Raw genomic sequence first — 20,579 nt, forward strand, 5'->3', positions numbered from 1 at the left:
CTGCTCAACAGTAGCCCTCCCCCAAACCCGTAGACTTGCCCAGCCCAGATTAGGGCGGGAATCGATCCCAAACCCCCGCTACAACCAGTTAGAGATTTTACCAGCAAGCTGGCACGCAAACCTTAATAGAAATTAGTAAGAAGCCCTTTGTTTTCTCTTATGCCGCCAATAGAGACTTTTTTTAAACTCCAAACATTCCACCGTAGAATTTGCCAATAGAGGCTGGTTCACTGATCTAAATGCCAGCACCCAGCTTTAAGATTTACAGGGATTTGAACTCACCTCAACCCATACTGAATATTATGAACCTACATGATAAGATGCCAGAAGTGCAAGGTTTATCAGCTAAAACAAACATGAGCCCTTCGTTTTTTTTTTCTCTTATGCTGCCAATAGAGGCTGGTACACTGATCTAAAGGGCAGCTTTATGATTTAAGGGATTTGAACTCACCTCAACCAATACTGAACATGATAAGATGCCAGACAGTGCAGGGTTTATCAGCATACAACCAACATGACTTCAAACGTATCCAAAAAAAGGTTTGGAATGGTCATGGTTCAACCAATTTTCGCTAGGTTTGAAAAAACAAAGTAGCAATAATTGCCAAATGGAATAAAAACAACCACTATATAAGATTCTTTCAAAGGGAAAAGGACAAAAAATGAACAAATTCATTCGGTTCACACCGTCAATTGCAAATCAAGTATGAAATATAAGATACAACTCAATCACACGAGATCTTGGATTGAAACAATATTCCCAAAACCTCACAAAAATGAATATATAAGCAAAAAAAAAGAATTTAAAAGTCAGAAATCAAGACTTCTATTTTGATTGTGATAAACCAAGCTTCTGCTGGAAAGACTAAGAATTGCTTTACCACATTAGTCATTGTTACACCACACGACATTATAGGAATAGTGAATAAACAAACCAAGGCAAAATTTGCCTCGTCTCCAACTGAAGATAGAGCTTAGTTTACCTGTCAGATGCCACTTCATTTCCATCAAATGACCAAGTCCAACACTCTTCCTTCCCTCCTTGAACTTTCGTTGTGTATGAGAATATGCTGCCTCTGGCATGCTCTGAATAATATATTTCATATGTTTGCTAACATAAAAAATATTCATATAGGTTAACCAACATGAACAGCATCTTTTCAAAATCTGTTATTTTCCAACAGTGAAATTGTTGGTGCATTTAGTCGTCTAACCCATCTGCAAAAACATTGCTTCTTGGATGTCTTTCTCTTTTTATTTTATTTTTATCTGCTTTTTACCTATACCCAGCAAAAGCCAATGCAAGCGTCCTGAAAATGAAACATGAAATCAACCCTATGAGAGAGGTACATAAGTACTAGAAACTACACCTGAAGATTCAAAATAAAACCAAACAAATATAAGATCAATTAACACACGATTTCAAACATCCATGGGACTTCAATAGGAAGGCCTATGATGGATTATTTCAATTCAATTTTTCATTAGACAAAATCAGTTTCAGTTATAGGTGTAGAAAACATATAAAAGGATGCATACTATTACTGAGATGTTGAGAGGCTTTTTTGTATGCAAAGTAAGGTTTGAAGCAAGGAGATCCCTTGTTTAGTTACATGAATGTTTCACATCTCCACTTTGCTGATAAAGCTAAACATTTTATGAGGGTGGTCAGTGGGCTAAAAGTTAAGAATATCATCATATGAACCTACTACTTGAAAAAAATAAAATCAGATGCTCTAAATGGCTTCCAGATCTTAAGATAAAACTTAATAAAAGCTACACTCTAGAAAAAAAACATGATTGAGGAAATTCATTCCTTTACAGCCATGCTGTGGGGTGTCAATAATTTGATGGTCCTTAGCCTCCAAGCCCTCAACTTCTGAGTTATTGTGATTAAGGCATTCTCCAAAAAAGTTAGTAGCATGTTGTTGGAATGGTAATGGGGCGGGGATCATAATCCTCGATCTCCAATGGAGGTGGGTTCCCCATGGGAACCCAAATCCCTGAAATTTTTTTAATAAGAGTATTTTTTAAAAAATAAATTTACTTAAAATAAAAGTAAATTTTAATAGGACGGGGACTTCATTTCCCATCCCTAATCCCAACCCAGACCCCGATCAGAGATCCCAATAAATCCCCATCCCTGTCCCCGCACCGCCAAAGCAATCCCTATCCCCGACCCCATCAGGTCAGGGAGGTCGGGTACCCGGTGGGGATGGGGAAAATTGCCATCCCTAGCATGGTGGAATGACTACATCTATCTAAAAGGTAGAACTATCCTCATAAAATCTACATTCAATGACCTCCCTTTTACTTTGTTCATATATTAGAATATAGTTAAGTATCACAAGATTACAGAGTACAACCAGCAGAGGCACGAGATGCAACCCAAGCCATATAACCAGATTACAACTAACCCCAGAATAATTCAGACTTATGCACCCCCTGTTTTGCAAAGAAATCAGTCATCCTGTTAGCTGACCTCCTTTCACATTGGACTGAAATTGTTATATCTCTGACCAGCCACTAAAATCTTTTCATGTATTCTTTGTATTTCGAAATTACAGTTTCAGGTTCCTTCAACCACCTTATTACCAGTTTAGAGAAACCTTCAATTAACAATCCATCATAATTTAAATCTCTGGCAAGCTTTACTCCTTGCAGGACAGCTTGGAACTCTGAAAAAACTGAGTCCCCTACTCCAACTGGACCTGATAACACAGCAATAACATGACCTCTTTAGTTTCTAAAAACTCCCCCTGTACCAGCCGGACCTGGGTTCCCTAGGCTGCAGCCATCAAAGTTCAGTTTGATAAATCCTTCATCCGGTGCTTTCCAGCCCACAACAGGTTTACTCCTTGTAGCAGAACTTCTAGCTACAGATTCCAAATTTCTCCACATATCATCAAAGGAGAAATCAGAAAATAACTTTAGAGACTTGGCCCACATTAAAGCATAAGATGCAATCCAGAACTACTTTCCTTTTTTCTTTCTTTATCGTTGAACATCCTGCCATTCCTTTCCTCCCACACCGTCCAAATCAATGCAGCCCTGATACATCACAGAATTTTACCCCTTCTCTTTGGCCAACTGAAGGTCGTTGGTTCAAAGAGGCTTCTAATCTGAGTAGGCAAGCTCCACCTTTAACCAAGAAGCTCAAAAATCTTTTCCCAGAGGCTGTCAACAAAAGGGCAGGATATCAGAAGATAGTAGCAGGTTTCTCCACTTGCTTCACAAGGTACACCAGTTAGGGGACAGGCACATAAAGGGTCTTCTTTTTGGCAAAACATCCAGAGTGTTTATTTTCCCATGGAAAACTTCCCAGCACAAAGCCCCAACCTTGGGAGGAGCAGATTTAGACCAGATTTCATCAGCAGGGCAAGGAAGAGAGTTTGGGTCTGAACACAAGAAAGAGAAAACTGAGGCACAAGAAAAACGACCTTTGGGGTGTGGAATCCAAATCTGGCCATCTGATTTAGAGAAATCCAGGGCAACAGAATCAAGAATTTGTAACAACGAGGTTGCCCTTTCTGATTCAAGGTCCCTTAAATTTCTTCTTAACCCTAAGTTCCAGCTTAACCCTGTCAACTCAGAAAGGGAAACAAACTGAGAGAGGTTCTTTTTTAAACAAAGAAAGAGAAAACAAAGAGGGGAACAAATCTTTAAGGGTTGAATTACCAATCCAAAGGTCCTCCCAAAAAAGAACCTTATCTCTAGAGCAAACATCATACCTGATTTGGCTTAGGAACTGAGGAAGCACTCCACAAATAGATTTCCAAGGAGAAGCAAAAGTAGCCCTCGACGATACTCCAGCATCCCAGCCATTGCCTGCAGAACCATGGATACTACCAATCACCTCCTGCCACATTCTTCCCCTCTCTTGATTACACCTCCAAAGCCATTTACCTAGTAGAGAGGAGTTTTTCTTATTTAGATTTCCTATCCCTAGACCCCCTTGATCTTTACTTTTACACACTACAACTCATTTGATTAAATGATCCTTTCTACCTTCCCCTGGTTTCCACCAAAAATCTCTCATCAACTTTTCTAGCTTCATCACTTCCCTCCGTGGCATTCTAAACATCAATAAATGATAGATTGGAAAATTTGCTAATGTGGATTTTATCAGTGTAATTCTACCTCCCATCGAAATATAATTTATCTTCCAGACAGCCAATCTCTTAGAACACCTTTCCACAATTGGATTCCAAAACCTACTTTTTTTCGGATTGTCTCCTAGTGGCATCCCAAGGTATTTCAATGGCCAAACAATTATCAGGCATCCTAAAGACTCTGCTACTTCCTTTAGCTCCTCTTGCTCCAAATTCCTTCCTACCACACAACTCTTCTCGAAATTTATTTTCAACTTAGACATATGTTCAAACAACTTAATCACCTCCTTCAACTGCCTTGCCATTAAAGGATCCCCACCCTCACAGAAGATAATTGTATCATCTACAAACTGTAAATGTGTCACCACTGTATTAAGCCTGCCTACTCTCCAACCTTTAAAAAGGTCCATCAAATCTGCTCTTAGGAGGAGTCTACTAAACACATCCACTATTAGGGTAAAAAAAGGGAGACAGGGGATCCCCTTGTCATAATCCCCTAGTAGCTGGGAAGAAATCTCTCCCCACACCATTTACCAGTACCGAGTAATGACAGGTTTTCAAACAACCTTCAATCCATCCACAACATCTCTCCCCAAAACCATAACATTTCAATACTTCCAACAGGAAAATCCAGTCCACCATGTCATAGGCCTTCTCCAAGTCTAATTTACACACGAAACCTTTTCTCCTCCTCCTATAATCCTCGACACATTCATAAACTATCAGAATTTGTTCAGTAATTTGTCTACCTTGAACGAAAGGCCCTTGAGAATGTGAAACCAAATTATGGAGGACCTCTTTCAACCTCAACAATAGGACTTTAGACAAAATTTTATACAAGCTAGTCACCAAACTAATAGGTCCAAAATCTCTAAGACTAATAGCATCATCCTTCTTAGGTATCAATGCCAAGAAAGTGGAATTGATCCTAGGGCTAAGGAAATGTTCCTCAGCAAATTCCTCAAAAACTACAAGCAAATCAAATTTAATTATCTCCCAACAGTCTTGGTAAAAAGCCATTGTCAAGCCATCCGGTCCCAAAGCTTTAGACCTATCCATTGAGAAAACTACCTTTCTAATTTCTTCCAGCTCAAAATCCTTTTCTAGCATCCTTGCCACTTCTGGGTCCAACCTTGGCCAGTCTAATCCTTCCACCATCACTCCTACATCACTCAACTTCTTATATACTCTCTTAAAATGCTCCACAAAACATTGGCTCCTCGAGATTTCACCATTTATTTCCAATTTATCCACAATTTTTCCTTCTTCCATTGGCTATTGCATGAAAAAACTCCGTATTGCCATCACCCTCCTTAATCCACTTATGTCTTGACTTCTACCTCCAACAGATCTCCTCTCTAAGAATATTTCCTCTAGCTCCTTTTCTAAGGTCCATCTTAAGCTTCTTTCCTCCTTAATCATCAACCTTTGACTTTCCTTTTGATCCAACTGCTCAATTCTAGAGGTCACATTCAATTTTCTTTCCTCAACTCTTCCAAAAACATCTACTCCTCCAACTTGCCTTTTAAACGCTGTATCTTTCTGTGAAACCTTACTCCTTTCCAATCAAAAGCCCCACCTCCTCATTCCACCAATCTTTCACTATGCTAGTAAATTCGGGATGGGTGAGACACATATTTTCAAATCTAAAAGGAGTAGGACCTGCCAAAAAGTCTTCTGTGCCTATTCTAATTGGACAGTGATCTGAAGTAACCCTAGGCAAAGCCCTCACCATCAATCCGCCCCAGTACTCCTCCCAAGCAACATTGAACACAAATCTGTCCAGCTTTGAACACAAATTGAGGAGGCTTGAAAATTGGACCAAGTGAATCGGGACTTCTGAATTGGTATTTCTTTTAAACTCATTGAACCTTCTCATGCTTGTGAAAATCACTTGATTGGGGCTGTTTGTCTCATTTGTAAATCTTATCATATTAAAATCACCTCCTAGGCACCACGGCCCCTCCCAAAGACCCCTAATATCATAAAGCTCCTCCACAATTGGCCTCTTTCGCTATACCTAACTGGCCCATATATGTTTGATTGCACCCAAGTGAAACCATCCCTCACATTCTTGAATTTTATAGACACTGAGAATTGGCCAATTACCTCTTCTAGAGATTCCAGATCTTCATTTCTCCACATTGTGAGCAAGCCACCAGAAGCTCCCCTAGACGACACCGCCACCCAACTTCTCTCTCTAGAACTCCACACACTTCTGACCCATCTCCTATCCATATCTGCTACTTTTGTTTCCTATAACATCACTATATCTGACTTTTCCTTTTTAAGCAAGTCTTTAATAACCCTTCTCTTCCTTGCGCTACCCAACCCTCTCACATTCCAACTTATTATTTTCACTTACTACTATTTTAAAATCCCCAAAAACTTCTCCTTCCTCTACTTCTACCCTTTTCTTCCTTCCCCTCTTGCACTAAACTCAATGTCACCTTCTACATCAGACCTCAATCTCTACACCTCCAACATCTTTTTCTTTGTGGCTTCTCGTTTCTTCCCTTTCTTTTTGGTATAGACACTAACATTCCTAACCTCCTTTAGCTGCAATCCCATCTGCTCTGCCACTCCGCTCCCCATCTCTCTCTTACCTTCCTTACATGCTACCTTTCTCCTCTCATGCTCACTACCATCCTGTTCACCCACCTTCTCAAGATCATTAATTGAATCTTCAACATAGCCTTCTCGGATCTTAAGTTCATCTAGAAAATCACACACCAACTATCCTGTGAACTCTAAAAGTTGGGATAGGTATGGAATGGTCTGTGAACTCCAAAAGTTGAGATTCGAATGGATATCGAATGGCCTGTGAACTCTAAAAGTGGGATCCGAATGCTAGAGAATGTAAGTTTGGAATGATGGTTTCAGGATGCAAATAGGGAGTTAGAATTGCTAGTTGCCAAAAGGTCCCTTCTCAAGAGACTTACGTCTCCCATTTATGGGGAAGGGTTGGCCATGCAAGTATGCATAGCCTCATTCCAAGGGAGCTAGTTATGGCAGCAAATCCCAGGTTGTCTACAGGGAGAGACACGTGAAGAGTGGGGGACCAGATACTTGCCTGTACAGGCTTTGTCTAAAACCACTCTTACAATCTCACTACGTGACGTAATCGCAGTTCCAGGACCTGCCATACACTAGTCATTGTGTTATCTTTCTTGTAGGGTAAGTCATAGACATGGACTCAAGATCTCATTAACCCAGCAAATCCAAGATTAGAGAGTCCCCAATAATGGGGACAACTGCACGAGTTTACATCTCAGCAAAGCTGAAGCTAACAATTCTAAATAGCATGCTTCTATTCCCAGATCTAGCTCTACTATGAGTCTAGAGTCCCAGATTCGTGAGTCTCAATACCCATAAACACGAGATCCACGATGCCATATCAGAGCACTACATCAATGTACATACCTATTCTCTTACATCCCCCCTGGCAAAACAACAAAGATTTCTATCTGTTTAGTAGAAATTGAATGGAGCATTTGGCCTATTGCTCTCAGCCATTAGCCCTCATTTTGAAAACGAAGTCAAAAGATTGAAGTTTCCAAAAATCTAGAGGCTATATATTAGTGTTTTAAAAGGCATGGGAGGCGTGCCTCCAGGCGAGGCACCCCAAAAACACCCTAAGGCGTATGCCAAAGACACTGATACCTCTGAGGCTTACACCACATACGCCTTTTTCATGAAGCGTGCTAGAGGCATACACCTCATGCACCTCATGCACATTTCATATAAAAAGACAAAAATAAAGAAAAAATAAAGAAAAAAAGGAAAGGAAAGGAAAGGAAAAAGAATGAGAAGAAAAAAGAGAAAAAGAAAGAAAAGAAAAGGGAAGTGAAGGGAAGAAAAGATTGAATCATGTGAATATAAAAGACTTTTATTAAAAATAAAGAAAAATAAGATCCTCCTTCCTCTTCTTCCTCCTCCCCTTCCTCCTCTTAAGGAGACTTACGCCTCCTTGTGTTCGGGAGTAAGAGAAAGAGTATTTGATGAGGAGCTCAACCAAGTGCTTTCTAATAAGGATAATAAGGCAGTTTGGAAAAAACAGTCAAAAGGGAGAGTTTTGAATTAGAAAAAGTATGGGATGGAATAATAACAAGATTGAACATGTGAAAGGCTGTAAGTAGGTATGAAATAGATATATTCCTCTAGAAATATCTTTCGGCGGTTGGAGAATTCTTAAAAAGAAAGCTGCAGGATGACACTAATGTCAAAGCTTTGGGTGTTCAGTTTTGCTCAATGTTTGTTTGTTGTAGAGAGCCGGATATGGAAACCATGAATCTTTTTTTTTTTTTTTGAGAGGAAAAAAAATAAAAAAATAATAAATGATTCATGGTTTCCATATCATTTATTCATTGATGGTATTCTGGAAAATAAAGTTTGGGACTAGTTTTGCTAGTAATCCTGGGTCTCTAACATAAGCAATGAATCAAATGTAGAAGGTGAGGAGATGGCAAAGTTATATCTAAAGATAGAAATAACCATTGGGGTTTGATAGTAGGTATTCTACCTATTATTATTTTTTTGCGGGAAATTTGAAGGAACATAGTAGAAGAATGGAAGGCAAGTTCACTACATGTTCATCTGTGATTTATAAATCTGATGATGGGTAAGGGAGCTGAATCATCCTTCGAGGCTATAGTATTTGTTGGAGAGAATTGATAAGGCCATGATGGGTATTGATTGTACTGATGTACTCTTATCCATAATTTCAAAAAAAGGTCATAGGGTTGCTGATGCCTTGGCTAACAATGTTTGTAATCAAGGTTGCAACTGCATATGTATTAGTACCAACAAACTGCCTACTAAGGTTGTTGCTGCATTAAGAGATGCTCAGATGAGGCTGCCTTGTACAAGATGGAAATAATCCCTTTTGATTTGATTATTTGTTTCTTCTCTTTTACTGTTACAGTGATCATCAGACATTTCATAATATATATTTTATTAGGTGATGATCCTTATTTATAGATTTTCTAGAGGGATAAGATGTTTAACTCCCCCACCCGGCCACCCCATAGGATTTATCTACAAAATTAATAAAATTTCATGGTGGTGGTGGCCAACCCTCCACTGAGTACAATCTGGGTATTAAAAGAGAAAGATACAACCATAACTATGGTGATGAATTGTTTTCTTTTTTTTTTTTTGGATCAATACATGGTGATGAATCATTTCCTTAACTATGCTAAGTGTAGCCTTTTAGTACACATATTATAACATGCATACATATATATTATTTGCGTTCCGCAGTTTTTGTAACTTGCCACAGTTGGATATTTAAAGGATCAGGGCCCACCTTTGGATGGTACCACCAAATTGAAAAGCCTACACCAAAAATCAACATGATTACATGACTACGACCATCTGCTTTAGGTAAAATTTTAAGACCTTCCTGAGAATTTCAACAACTTTACTCCAATCTGGGGAGAAAACACAGACCACATCATGCTTTGAGCTGACTTTTGGCATAGTTAATCTCTATGGTGAGACACATTGATGGTGTGCCTTGATCCTTTGAATGTAGAATAGGGCTCCAGACTAATTCACAAAGCACCAATGGAAAGTAAATATAAAAGAGTTTACATACCTGCATTACAATTCAATGCTGGCTTTGTCTTGCATTTTGTAGGGTTACTTTCTCTGAATAGATGCAAGTTTACAAGCTGTCAGTATATTATTCATCAATAATATTCATGGTTAAAAAAACTAAGAAATAGCATGTTGAAACAGAATCTTGGATGCAATTCTTGACCATTGGTTGTGCTTCTAAATATAGATAGGTTACTTTATTAAGATGCACATGTAGCATCATAACTTAAAAAACTGATGGGCAGACTTATGTGAACCTTTCTATTATTTAAAGGCAAAGGAGCCACATTTTACACAAATTTGGCCCATGTAGTAAGCCCATATAGGGTACCTGATGGACCAAGAAAACATCCTACAGAGGTCAAATTTGAACTTTTCTAACTTTTTTGGACAGTAAGGGTATTTTGGTCATTTTAACATGTGCCTGTAGGGTCCAGCTATTAGTCTGAGGTGTCTAGTTGTCTAGTCATATTTACTCATGTTTAAATTTTCAGTCATTTTAACTTGTGTCTGTAGGGTCCGGCCTATTAGTCTGAGGTGTCTAGGTGTCTAGTTTACTCAAAAAAAGGCCACCCTCAAAAAAGTACTATCAGTTGTATCCTCTTTAAAACCTGTGTATAGACGACCAGCTCCTAACAAACTCTATGACCCTGTTAATGACCTCATCTTCAGAGGAGGCTTTGAGATCAAAAGTCCTACTGTTCCTTTGAGTCCACACTGCCCACAGAATTGCCAAAGGAATAGAGGACCAGCAAATTTTTCCTTCCTCGTCATCCCTGATATGTGCCAAGCCTCCAAACATGCTTTAACTGAGGCAGGCATGCTCCAGCTTACCTTTAAGATCTTTAGAAAATAGTTCCAAATCACTGTTACAAATTTGCAGTGTAAAAACAGATGGTTAATTGTTTCTGTCTCCACAGTGCACAGACTGCATCTCAAGTCATTGCAAATAAAACCTCTCCTCAGCAACATCTCTTTGGTGAGGCACTTCTCTAATACTGTCACCCAAACAAAAAATTTAACTTTAGAAGGTGCAATTGTCCCCAAAATGGCCCTGCTAGGAAAAGGTGTGCTTTATTTTCTCCTACCAAAATGCTGTAGAAAGATTTAACTGAGAACACTCTTGATCTTTTCCACTTCCACACTATTGAATCCTGATTTTGTAAATTTAGAGTCTGATCTTGGAGTCGATCTAGGAGATTTCCTACCTGTTGAATATCTCAATCATTAAAGTCCCTTCTAAAAGTAGTCCAGCAGATGTTATCTCTCCTCTGCACAAAAGAATCAGCTACCAGCACCTCTTGTCAGCTGCTAAATTAAACAGAGTGGGAAACAGCTCTTTTAGAGAGCTCTCCCCAGTCCAAGGATCTAGCCAGAATCTGATCCTTCTGCCATCTCCAATTTTAAACCTAATGCAACATTTGAAATGGGTGGTGTCTCTATAGATTCCTTTCCACAGGATACAACCATAAGTCAAAAGTGGAGGTCCACTGTCCCAACCATTATTATCCAGCCCATATTTTTAAGCTATTACCTTTTTTTTTATCAATAACACAGTTCATTAATTATCACAATGGGAATTACAAAGAGGAAGACAAACTTTCTTATCTTCCAACTTCAGCTTGAGCCCCAAGAAATGAAAAAGAGAGAAAGAGAAAAGGAAAAAGGAAAAAGGAAAAAACAGATTTGAATTACAACTGTTCCCAGAACATTGACTCCCTGTCCACCCCTTGTTTAGCTAACCCATCAGCAAAAGAATTAGCTGATCTTTTTACCCAACTAATAACTTCCATTTCTCGAACCAGCCATCTGAATTTCCTTCTCATATTGCTATATCTCCATAAACCACTATCGTCCTTATTCAGCCACCCTACCACCACCTCCGAGTCCCCTTCAATTATGAGTTTTCTGAGATTCGTCTCCCTATCTTTCTGGACTCCTTCCAAGATTGCATGGATCTCAGCTCGAAGGGAGTCACCCCCTTCATTAAAGTTTGTGAATAGCTCTAGGGATTTCATCCAGTATACAGCCCTTATATGGATCAGGGCCGTCAGATCTTCAGCACTTCTCTCATCTTTAGAGAAAATCCTAGAGTTTCTTTTTTCCCATAAAGACCAACAGACTGCTGCCCTCAGTCCTCTCCACATAGTCCTTCCCCTTTTCATACGCCACCTGAAAAAAGGAGCAAAAAGACTTCGCATATTTGATGGGGGATTCCAAGTAAACCCAAACAAAGAGAAAGTCCACTCCCAAATAGATTTTGCAAATTGGCAAGACACCAGTAGATGGAAACCAGTCTCCCCATCAGCTTTACAAAGAACACACCAATGAGGGGATAAACAAGAATTGGGTCTCTTCTTTTGGAGAAAATCACCAGTGTTGATTCTTTCTAGAAATGCTTCCCAGCAAAAACTACCAACCCTAGCAGGAATTGGTCTGCACCAAACCTCATTAACAAGGAAGGGGGGATACAAGATTGGTGGACTGACTTAACAATTTAAAGGAGGCACAGGAAAAAAATCCAGTAGGGGTGGGGGTCCAAATTCTAAAGTCTTACTTAGTTGGGTCTAAGAACACATTATCAAGAAGTTGGAGGAGACTCAAAACAGTGTCAAGATCTTAGTCTCTCACAGCCCTTCTCAGAACCAAATTCCAACCAAACCCAGAATTGGAAGAGGAAGGGGTGATGAAAGAGGAAGTTGTCTCATTTTTAAAAACAGATAGGGAATACAAATAAGGAAACCGGTCCTTTTAAAGGGGCATTCCCCACCCAAGTTTGTTCCTAGAATTTTATGGAATTACCTGAATTCAAATCATACCTGATAAGAGGGGAGAAAACTGGTAATAGATCATGAATGGCTTTCCAAGGCAAAGCGCTTGTGGTCCTAGCCAACTACTATTACCTTCCTCCAAAGGTTATCTGGTTCAGCACCTCCAGTGCCAACTACCTAATAAAGCTAGGTTGAAGGACTTTAGATCTCTCATCTCCAAGCCCCCTTGTAAATGGGGTTTGCATATCTGACCCCAATTCACTAGATGATACATGTGCAAATCTTTCAGTTGGAAGGTTTAGAGATGTTGCAATGAAAAGAAGAAGAGGAAGCGTCGAGAATGCTTGGTGTGTTACTATTCACACCAAGAGACTTTTCATTTTATTTCACAAGTAAAATTACAAAGGTGCCCTTGAATAGGCACTCAAATACAAATATTCATAGCAAGATAGAAATGCCCTCACACTTTTAACACTCCCCCTCAAGTTGAGCATAGATATTTATCATGCCAACTTGTTCAAATTGTTGTCGAGCTTTGATTTGGGAACATCTTTAGTAAGACAATCAGCCAACTGGTCTTCAGACCTCACATAAAGTAGACAAATCTCTCCACTGGCAACTCTTTCTCTAATGAAATGTTAATCAACCTCTATATGCTTTGTACGATCATGTTGTACATGATTGTGGGCTATGTTTATGCAGTGATTTAAAAGGCGCGCCTAGGTGCTCAGGCGAGGCGCATTTTAGGGTAGGCACCTCGCCCAGGTCCTAGGTGCAGCCCATTCAAAAGGCGCATGCCTAATGTGCCTAGGTGTGCGCCTAGTGCACCTTGCGCCTTAGCCTGGGCATGCACCTTTTGAAAATTTGCCACTTTTTCTGGTCGTTGGGCCGAGGGCTCCACCCCCAGACCCTCGTGTCACGCCCCTCAAGCCCAGCCCAAACAAGTCCATGTTAGGGTCTTAAATTCTTAGATTTCACACAAAAAATAATAATTTTATAGTTTTAATTGCTTTTAAGAAGATATTTTATTAAGATGAATGAATGGACAACATTACCAAATAGAGGATTCTCAAAGCTTCAGTGAGCGAGCAAAAGACCCTAACATGGACTTGTTTGGGCTTGCCTCGAGGGGCGTGGCACAAAGGCGGCTCGTAGAATTAGGAATGTAATATGTCACATTAGCTACTTTATGAAATTAAGAAAAAAAAAAGAGATTGTGGGCTTTATATGCTTGAAAATGTTTTATATGTTTGATTTCATTTTTAAATTCTCATTTGAATATGCTTTACATATTATATTTATGTTTTTTAATTTTAGATAATAGATTTTTTAAAACTTAAGTTAATATTTTTATTAATATTATGTTTTATAACTTTTTTTTATTTTTTGCATTTTTTTGCATTTTTTTGAATTTTTATCTTTTTTTTTAAATTGTGCGCCTTGCCTCAAAAAGGTGCGTGCCTCGCCTTGCGCCTTAGGCGCAAAATGGCCCTTGTGCCTTGCACTATTAAAACACTGTTTATAGTAGCTTGATTGTCACAATATAATACAATTGGAGTATCAATTTGCACTCCCATTTCTGTCAACAAGTTTTTCAACCACAACAATTCTAAGACTCCATGCGCTATAGCTCTGTACTCTGCATCTGCACTAGATCGAGCCACCACTGATTGCATCTTGCTTCTCCAAGATACAACATTACCACCCACAAAGGTACAATAGCTAGAAGTAGATTGCCTATCATCAATAGAACCTGCCCAATCAGCATCAAAATAGGCCTCTACCTTTAGATGCCCATGATTAGAACACAACATCCCCTTTCCTGGACATCCCTTCAAATAGGCAAGTATTCTATTCACTACTTGCATATGAGATGATCTAGGCTTGTGCATGTATTGGCTGACCACAATTACAGCATATGATATATCTGGTAAGTCGGAAACAAGTAGAAAAGGCAACTAACAAGTCTCTGATACACACCTTTGTCAGGAAGGACATCTCCATCATCAGCTCCATACTTATGATTGGGATCAATTGGAGTTTCAGCCGGTTTACAATCCAATTTTCCTACCTCCTAAAGCAAATCAAAGACATATTTCCTCTGAGAAATATAAATGCCCCTCTTTGACCTTGTGACCTCAATCCCTAGAAAATACTGGAGATTTCCGAGATCCTTAATTTCGAATTCAGTAGAAAGGAAAGACTTCAGTTCAGCAATCCTAGAGATATCATCCCCTATGATAACAATATCATCAACATATACTATCAACATAGTCATTTTTTCCATTTGCTCTCCTAATAAACAGGGTATGGTCAACTTGTGATTGTGAGAAGCCAAATTTTAAGACAGCTTTCCTAAATCTGTCAAACCAAGCTCTAGGTGTGAAGAAACTCCCTGATGTACCATATTACTGTAGTTCTTGTTGTATTGTATCTTTTATTTTATTATTTTCTCTTTAGCCCTGTAAGGGCCTCTATGTAAATTCTTTAATATCTATTGCCCTACAAGGGCCTCTGTAAATTCTTTAATTTCATTATCTATATGAAAGACCCTTGGGGTAGGGTTGTATCATCCATTTCTTCACCCCCAGAATCCTGTATTCTTCTCTGGGTTTGTTGACATCGTATCAGAGTAGGTTCCTGTTCTTTCTTTGCTTTCTCGTTGGCCATATCAGGGGTACTAATTTTTGGGTGTTTCAACTGGTGTTAGGGTTGTGCTCTTCAACTCCAATCCTAGTTCTCTGTGGAGGTTTCTATCCGGTGTTAGGGCTGTGCCCAAATTTGTTTTTTTTCTTACTTAGAAAATCTGTGGGATCTGAAAAGTCTTGAGGGAGTTCTGACCTTCTCTCTTGGGTGGTAGCAAACTTCTTTCTCCTATTGTGAACTGGTTCCTCCAAGGCGGCAGCAGCCTAGCTTCTTATGGTTCAGTTTTGAACAGTAGCAGACTAAGAAATCTCAACAGTCTGGTTTCTTTCTCCTTCAACAGCAGCACAGACATAAGGTCCTCTCTTCAAGCTAATCTGCTAAACTTCTCATTTCAGGTTGGTGTATCTCACTATTGTCTTAATCGACTATTATCAGTCCTTGGAACCCTAGTTTTGTGCTGCCCTAGGGTATTTTCTTCTCTTGGTTATCGGTCCTTGGAACCATAGTTTGTGCTGCCCAAATTTTGTGTTGTTCTGGGTTGTTTATTGGAGGATTTTGATTCCTCTATAAAGTTTCTTATTTGAAGTTTCTCTGGATTGGTGTTTTCTGCATTTCATGCTTCAGCCCTGATATTATTTTTTTTTGAGAAATACTATGTTCAGATAAAGTAATTCACTGCCTTGTTCATTGTTGATTTAAGTGCACTGATTAATATTGCAAACGTCAGTGTTGCTACCTTTCTCCCTGGGTTGATTTTGCTCATTTATGATGGCTGAAAAGATTGACTTTCTCCTTGTAAAATTTGATGGAACTAACTACACTATGTGGAAGTTCCATTTCGATCTCTATGTTGAGGGAAAGGGACTGGAAGGTTACTTGAATGGGACTGTATGTAAACCTGATGAGGCTGATAATAAACCCTATACACAATGGAAGCTAGACAACGGAAAGTTAGTCTCCTGGATTTTGAGCTCCATTGTGCCTCACATTAGTGTTCCCATGAGAAGACTGAGGACTGCCTATGAGATGTATTCCTATTTGAAAAAGGTTTATCATCAGTCCAATATGTCATAGCAATACCAGATTGAATTTGAAATCTTTGTCTATTGCCAAGGGGACAAAAAGATACAAGAATACATGCAAGCTTTATTGATCTCTGAGCTGAATATGAACTAGTTCCTACTGAACCTTTTGATCCCATTGAGTGTGTCAAGTATTTGCAGAAGCATTTTGAAAATAGAAAAGTAAACCAATTTCTCATGGGGCTAAGACCCAAGTATGAAATAATCAGGTCAAATATTTTGAGTAGAGGAACTCTTCTAGACTTAGACTCTGTGATGGGAGAGTTGTTGAGGGAAGAAACTAGACTCCCAACTACTGCAAACATAGAAGGAAAACATCTTGATTCAAGGACTTTTCTTGCACAAGGGAATAAGAAATCTTGTGGAAAAGACCCTTCCAAAACTCAATGCTATGAATGTAAGGGATATGGACATATAGCTTCTCATTGCAAAGAGAAGAATGTATGCACCTATTGCAAACAATACGGTCATATCATTTCAGACTACCCAATTCATCCACCCAAGGGTCCCATGAAGAAGAATCAGCCATGAGCTTATCAGGCGTCTGAGGGACAAGTATCCGATACCTCTATTGCCAAGGGAGAATCCTATGCTTCCATGAATAAGGAAGAGATACAACAACTGGTATCCTCTGCTATCTCATTTGCCTTTTCTACTATCGGCCTATTTCATGAGTTCTCTGGTTATTGCTCTTCTCCCTCTCATGTTTGGATAATTGATTCCGGTGCTACAAATCATATGACTAGGGCCTATCCTAAACCCTCAAACAGACTGTCTGAGACCAACCATAGGCATATTGTCACTGCTAATGGTGAGAAACTTGACATCATTAGGAGTGATGATTTGTGTATCAAATTTTCTTCCTCAAACTCTTTGTCCCTTGCTAAAACTTTCCTTGTTCCTTAACTTATTGCCCCTTATTTTAGTTGGTCAACTAGTTGATGAAGGTCACATTCTAACATTTTCCTCTTATGGTTGTTTGATTCAAGACCAGTACACTGGTAAGGTGAAAGGGAAGGGGCGTAGGATGGGCCGCTTGTTTAAGTTGGAGTTTGAGAAATCACAATCAACATCATCCTCTACTTATTTGACATCTTCTACATTGAGTCCTATTTTGAGTCAGAGAAACTATGTCTAGGATTCCTAGCACAAACGTTTGGGCCATCCAAATTCAAAAAAACTTAAATATTTATTTGAGTCCGGTTTTATTAAAACTAAAGTTCCTTCTATGAAATCCTTTGATACATCTTGTGTTTATTGTGGCTTGAGTAAGAGTCATATTTTACCATTCACTCACCGAGCTGAACATGCTACTTCACCTTTTGAAATTATTCAGTGATGTTTGGACTTTATCTGTTGTTTCTCGAATGGGATACAAGTATTTTGTGTTATTCATTGATGATTGTACCAGGTACACTTGGATCTACTTTCTCAAACACAAATCAGAAGTTTTTCCAACCTTTCAGTTGTTTCATAACATGGTTCGAGTTCAGTTTCAAGCGAATGTGCAAACCTTATGCCCAGACTCAGGTGGAGAATACAATGACGGAGAATTTTTGGTTTATCTAAAACATCATGACATACAAGTACAACGATGTTGTTCAGACACTCCTCAGCAAAATGGTGTGGCAGAAAGAAATAATGCCCAGAATCTCAGTGTCGTAAGGACTCTTCTAGAAGAGTCACATGCGCTTCCCACATTCTGGGTACAGGCCGCTAGCACGGCAGTGTATCTAATCAATTGTATCCCATCTTTTGTTCTTGCTAACATCTCCTCATCAGAAGATATTTGGATCCCCCCTAGATCTTTCCTATCTTCATGTCTTTGGGTGCCTATGCTTTGTTCATCTTCCTCCTTGTGAACGTTCAAAGCTTTCAGCTCAATATGTCATGTGCGCTTTTATGGGATATAGCCCTAACCATGAGGGATTCCTTTATTATGATCCCTCAACACGTCGTATCTGTATTTCTCGAAATGTGATTTTTCTTGAACATATCTCGTTTTTTTCAGGAACTGCCAAGTTACCTGCACCCTTTGTTTCAGTTTTACATGATTTTGAATCACAGGATACTCCATCGTCCACTATTGAGAAGGATCTTCTCATCTTCTTTTGCAAGCAAGTTCATGGTCCAACTCCTACGCCTACGACCCCTCTTCCTCCTGGTCTGGATCCTTCACACATCACAGACAACCCTGTAAGTAACCCTCCAGTTTCAGATTCCGTAATTATTCCTCCTATACCTTTACATCGTTCTACTCGTATCTCTAGACCACCTAACCGCTATGGTTTTCCTTCAAACCATAGCTCCTTCTCTATTGTTTTGTTATGGATGCAGAGATTCAAACTTTGCATGAGAATGACATCTGGGGCCTTGTCCCAACACCTTCAGATGGCTCTATTATTGGGAGCAAATGGGTCTATTCCATCAAGCTGAAATCTGATGGGTCTCTAAACAGTTACAAAGTCAAGCTTGTGGCACAAGGATATACACAAGATTATGGCATTGACTATGAGGAAACATTTGCTGCAATGGCCAAGATTACTACAGTCCATGTTCTTTTAGCCCTCTCTACTGCACACTCTTAGACTATCTTTCAACTGGATGTGAAAAATGCTTTTTTACATGGGCATATAACAAAAACAGTATATATGAAACCTCCTCCCAAGTACTGTAGTGATCCCTCCCTCGTTTGTCGACTAAAGAAATCCCTCTACGAGCTAAAGCAATCCCCTCGAGCTTTGTTTGAAATATTTAGAGATGTTGCTATGTAAGCCGAGTATGGCCAAATGTGTCGAACTACTCTCTTTTTGTCTGGGAAAAGACCCCAGGGACTTACCATTCTCTTACTATATGTTGATGACATATTGTTGACTGGAGATGATATAGAAGGAATTCAGGACCTCAAGTATCTTCTCCACGGTTCCTTTCACATGAAAGATCTCGGCCCTCTTAACTATTTCTTGGGACTTGAAGTTCAACGGAGCTCCTAGGGTTATTTCGTTTGCCAACACACATATGCCTCTGATCTTGTTAAGTTGGCCAACCTTACTAATGATAAATGAGTTGATACTCCCTTGGAGTTGAATGTCAAATTATCCAAACAGAAGGCTCCCTACTACTTACTTGATGCTTCCCTCTATCGGCAACTTGTAGGGTCTCTCATCTATCTCACCATGATTCGTCCTAACATCTCACATGCAGTTCAAGTTGTTAGTCAATTTGTCCCTGCCCCTCGTCAACCTCATTTGACTGCGGCGCATCAAATCATCCGCTATGTTCAGGGCTCTTTATCACAAGGTCTTTTCTTCTCTTCATCTTCTTCTATCCAACCGAGGGCCTATGCTGATGCAGATTGGGCTGGATGCCTTAACACATGCCTCTCCACTACCAGGTGGTGTGTCTTCATGGGTGACTGTCTAATATCATGGAAATGCAAGAAAAATAGATCGTTTCCAAGTCCTCTACAGAAGTAGAGTACAGGGCAATGTCATCTGTTTGTAGTGAAGTTGTTTGGCTTTAATCTTTATTTCAGGAGTTGGATCATTCCTCTCCTACACCCATTCCTCTGTAAGAACACCACCCCATCCACAAAGCCCTTTAGCCATCATATTGCTCCTTCGAGTAGAAAATTTGTAGCTTTCCTCTCCTCCCTTCAGATTTTTTGCTTCAATCTAAAAACTCCTACTCCACCCCGTTGTCTCCATCGCCAACTATGCTAGGTTTCCATCACCTTCCTTTACAATTCTTTTTCTTCTTGACCCAAAGTATCTCAATGGACACTCCCCTCTCTCACAACCTAAAGAATTTTCCATAGCCCTCATTTCCTCTTCCTCTACATTGATACCAAGCACTAGACTTTATCCCAATTTATCCTTAAATTGGACATTCTCTCAAAAAGACTCATAACTACAAATTTTCCAACCCATTTCTGTTTTCCCCATCAAAAAATATTAAGTATCATCCAAGGTTCAAATTATCGATACAGGGCAATATGCTAGTAGGACATACCAGCCTGTTTCGGTATTGTTTTTTTTTTCGAAACTGGTTCAGAGGGGCCAGTCTACCCCCTGAACCACTCGCCGACCTAAAACACCCCCTGTAGGGGGCGTATCAAGAAGGCTCTGATACGATAAGTATCTGCCGGTATGGGCTGATACGTGATGAAATTTTGATCCTTGGTATCATCTGCAAACTGCAAATGAATTACCAAAACTTTGACCAACCATTGAATAGTTGCAAGCAATAAGCTCTTGAAATCAACTTATTAAGGACCTCAGCCACCAAAGTAAAAAAGAAAGGGAGATAGTGGATCACCTTGGCTAAGGCCTCCAATCCCCTTGAAGAAGTCAATCACCAAACCATTA

General features: G+C 39.5%; 1 protein-coding gene across 2 annotated transcripts in view; it reads right to left on the reverse strand.

Moving 5' to 3' along the window:
- Positions 1-611: 611 nt before the first annotated feature.
- The window catches only part of LOC148846179 (SNARE-associated protein-like protein), a 50,070-nt gene continuing 30,102 nt past the window's right edge, over positions 612-20,579 (reverse strand). For both annotated transcript variants that reach the window (XR_016102397.1, XM_088955551.1), the window contains 2 exons: positions 9,712-9,764; positions 612-1,310 (listed from right to left, as the gene is read on the reverse strand). Coding sequence is in view for 1 of the 2 variants with exons in the window: in XM_088955551.1 (XP_088811677.1) it covers positions 9,724-9,764 (41 nt within the window). In the remaining variant the exon portion in view is untranslated. The remainder of the gene's footprint in view (positions 1,311-9,711; positions 9,765-20,579) is intronic.

The sequence above is a fragment of the Nelumbo lutea genome, chromosome 7 (genome assembly GCF_056320005.1).
Source record: "Nelumbo lutea isolate HS-2025 chromosome 7, American lotus-T2T, whole genome shotgun sequence".
NCBI lineage: Eukaryota > Viridiplantae > Streptophyta > Magnoliopsida > Proteales > Nelumbonaceae > Nelumbo > Nelumbo lutea.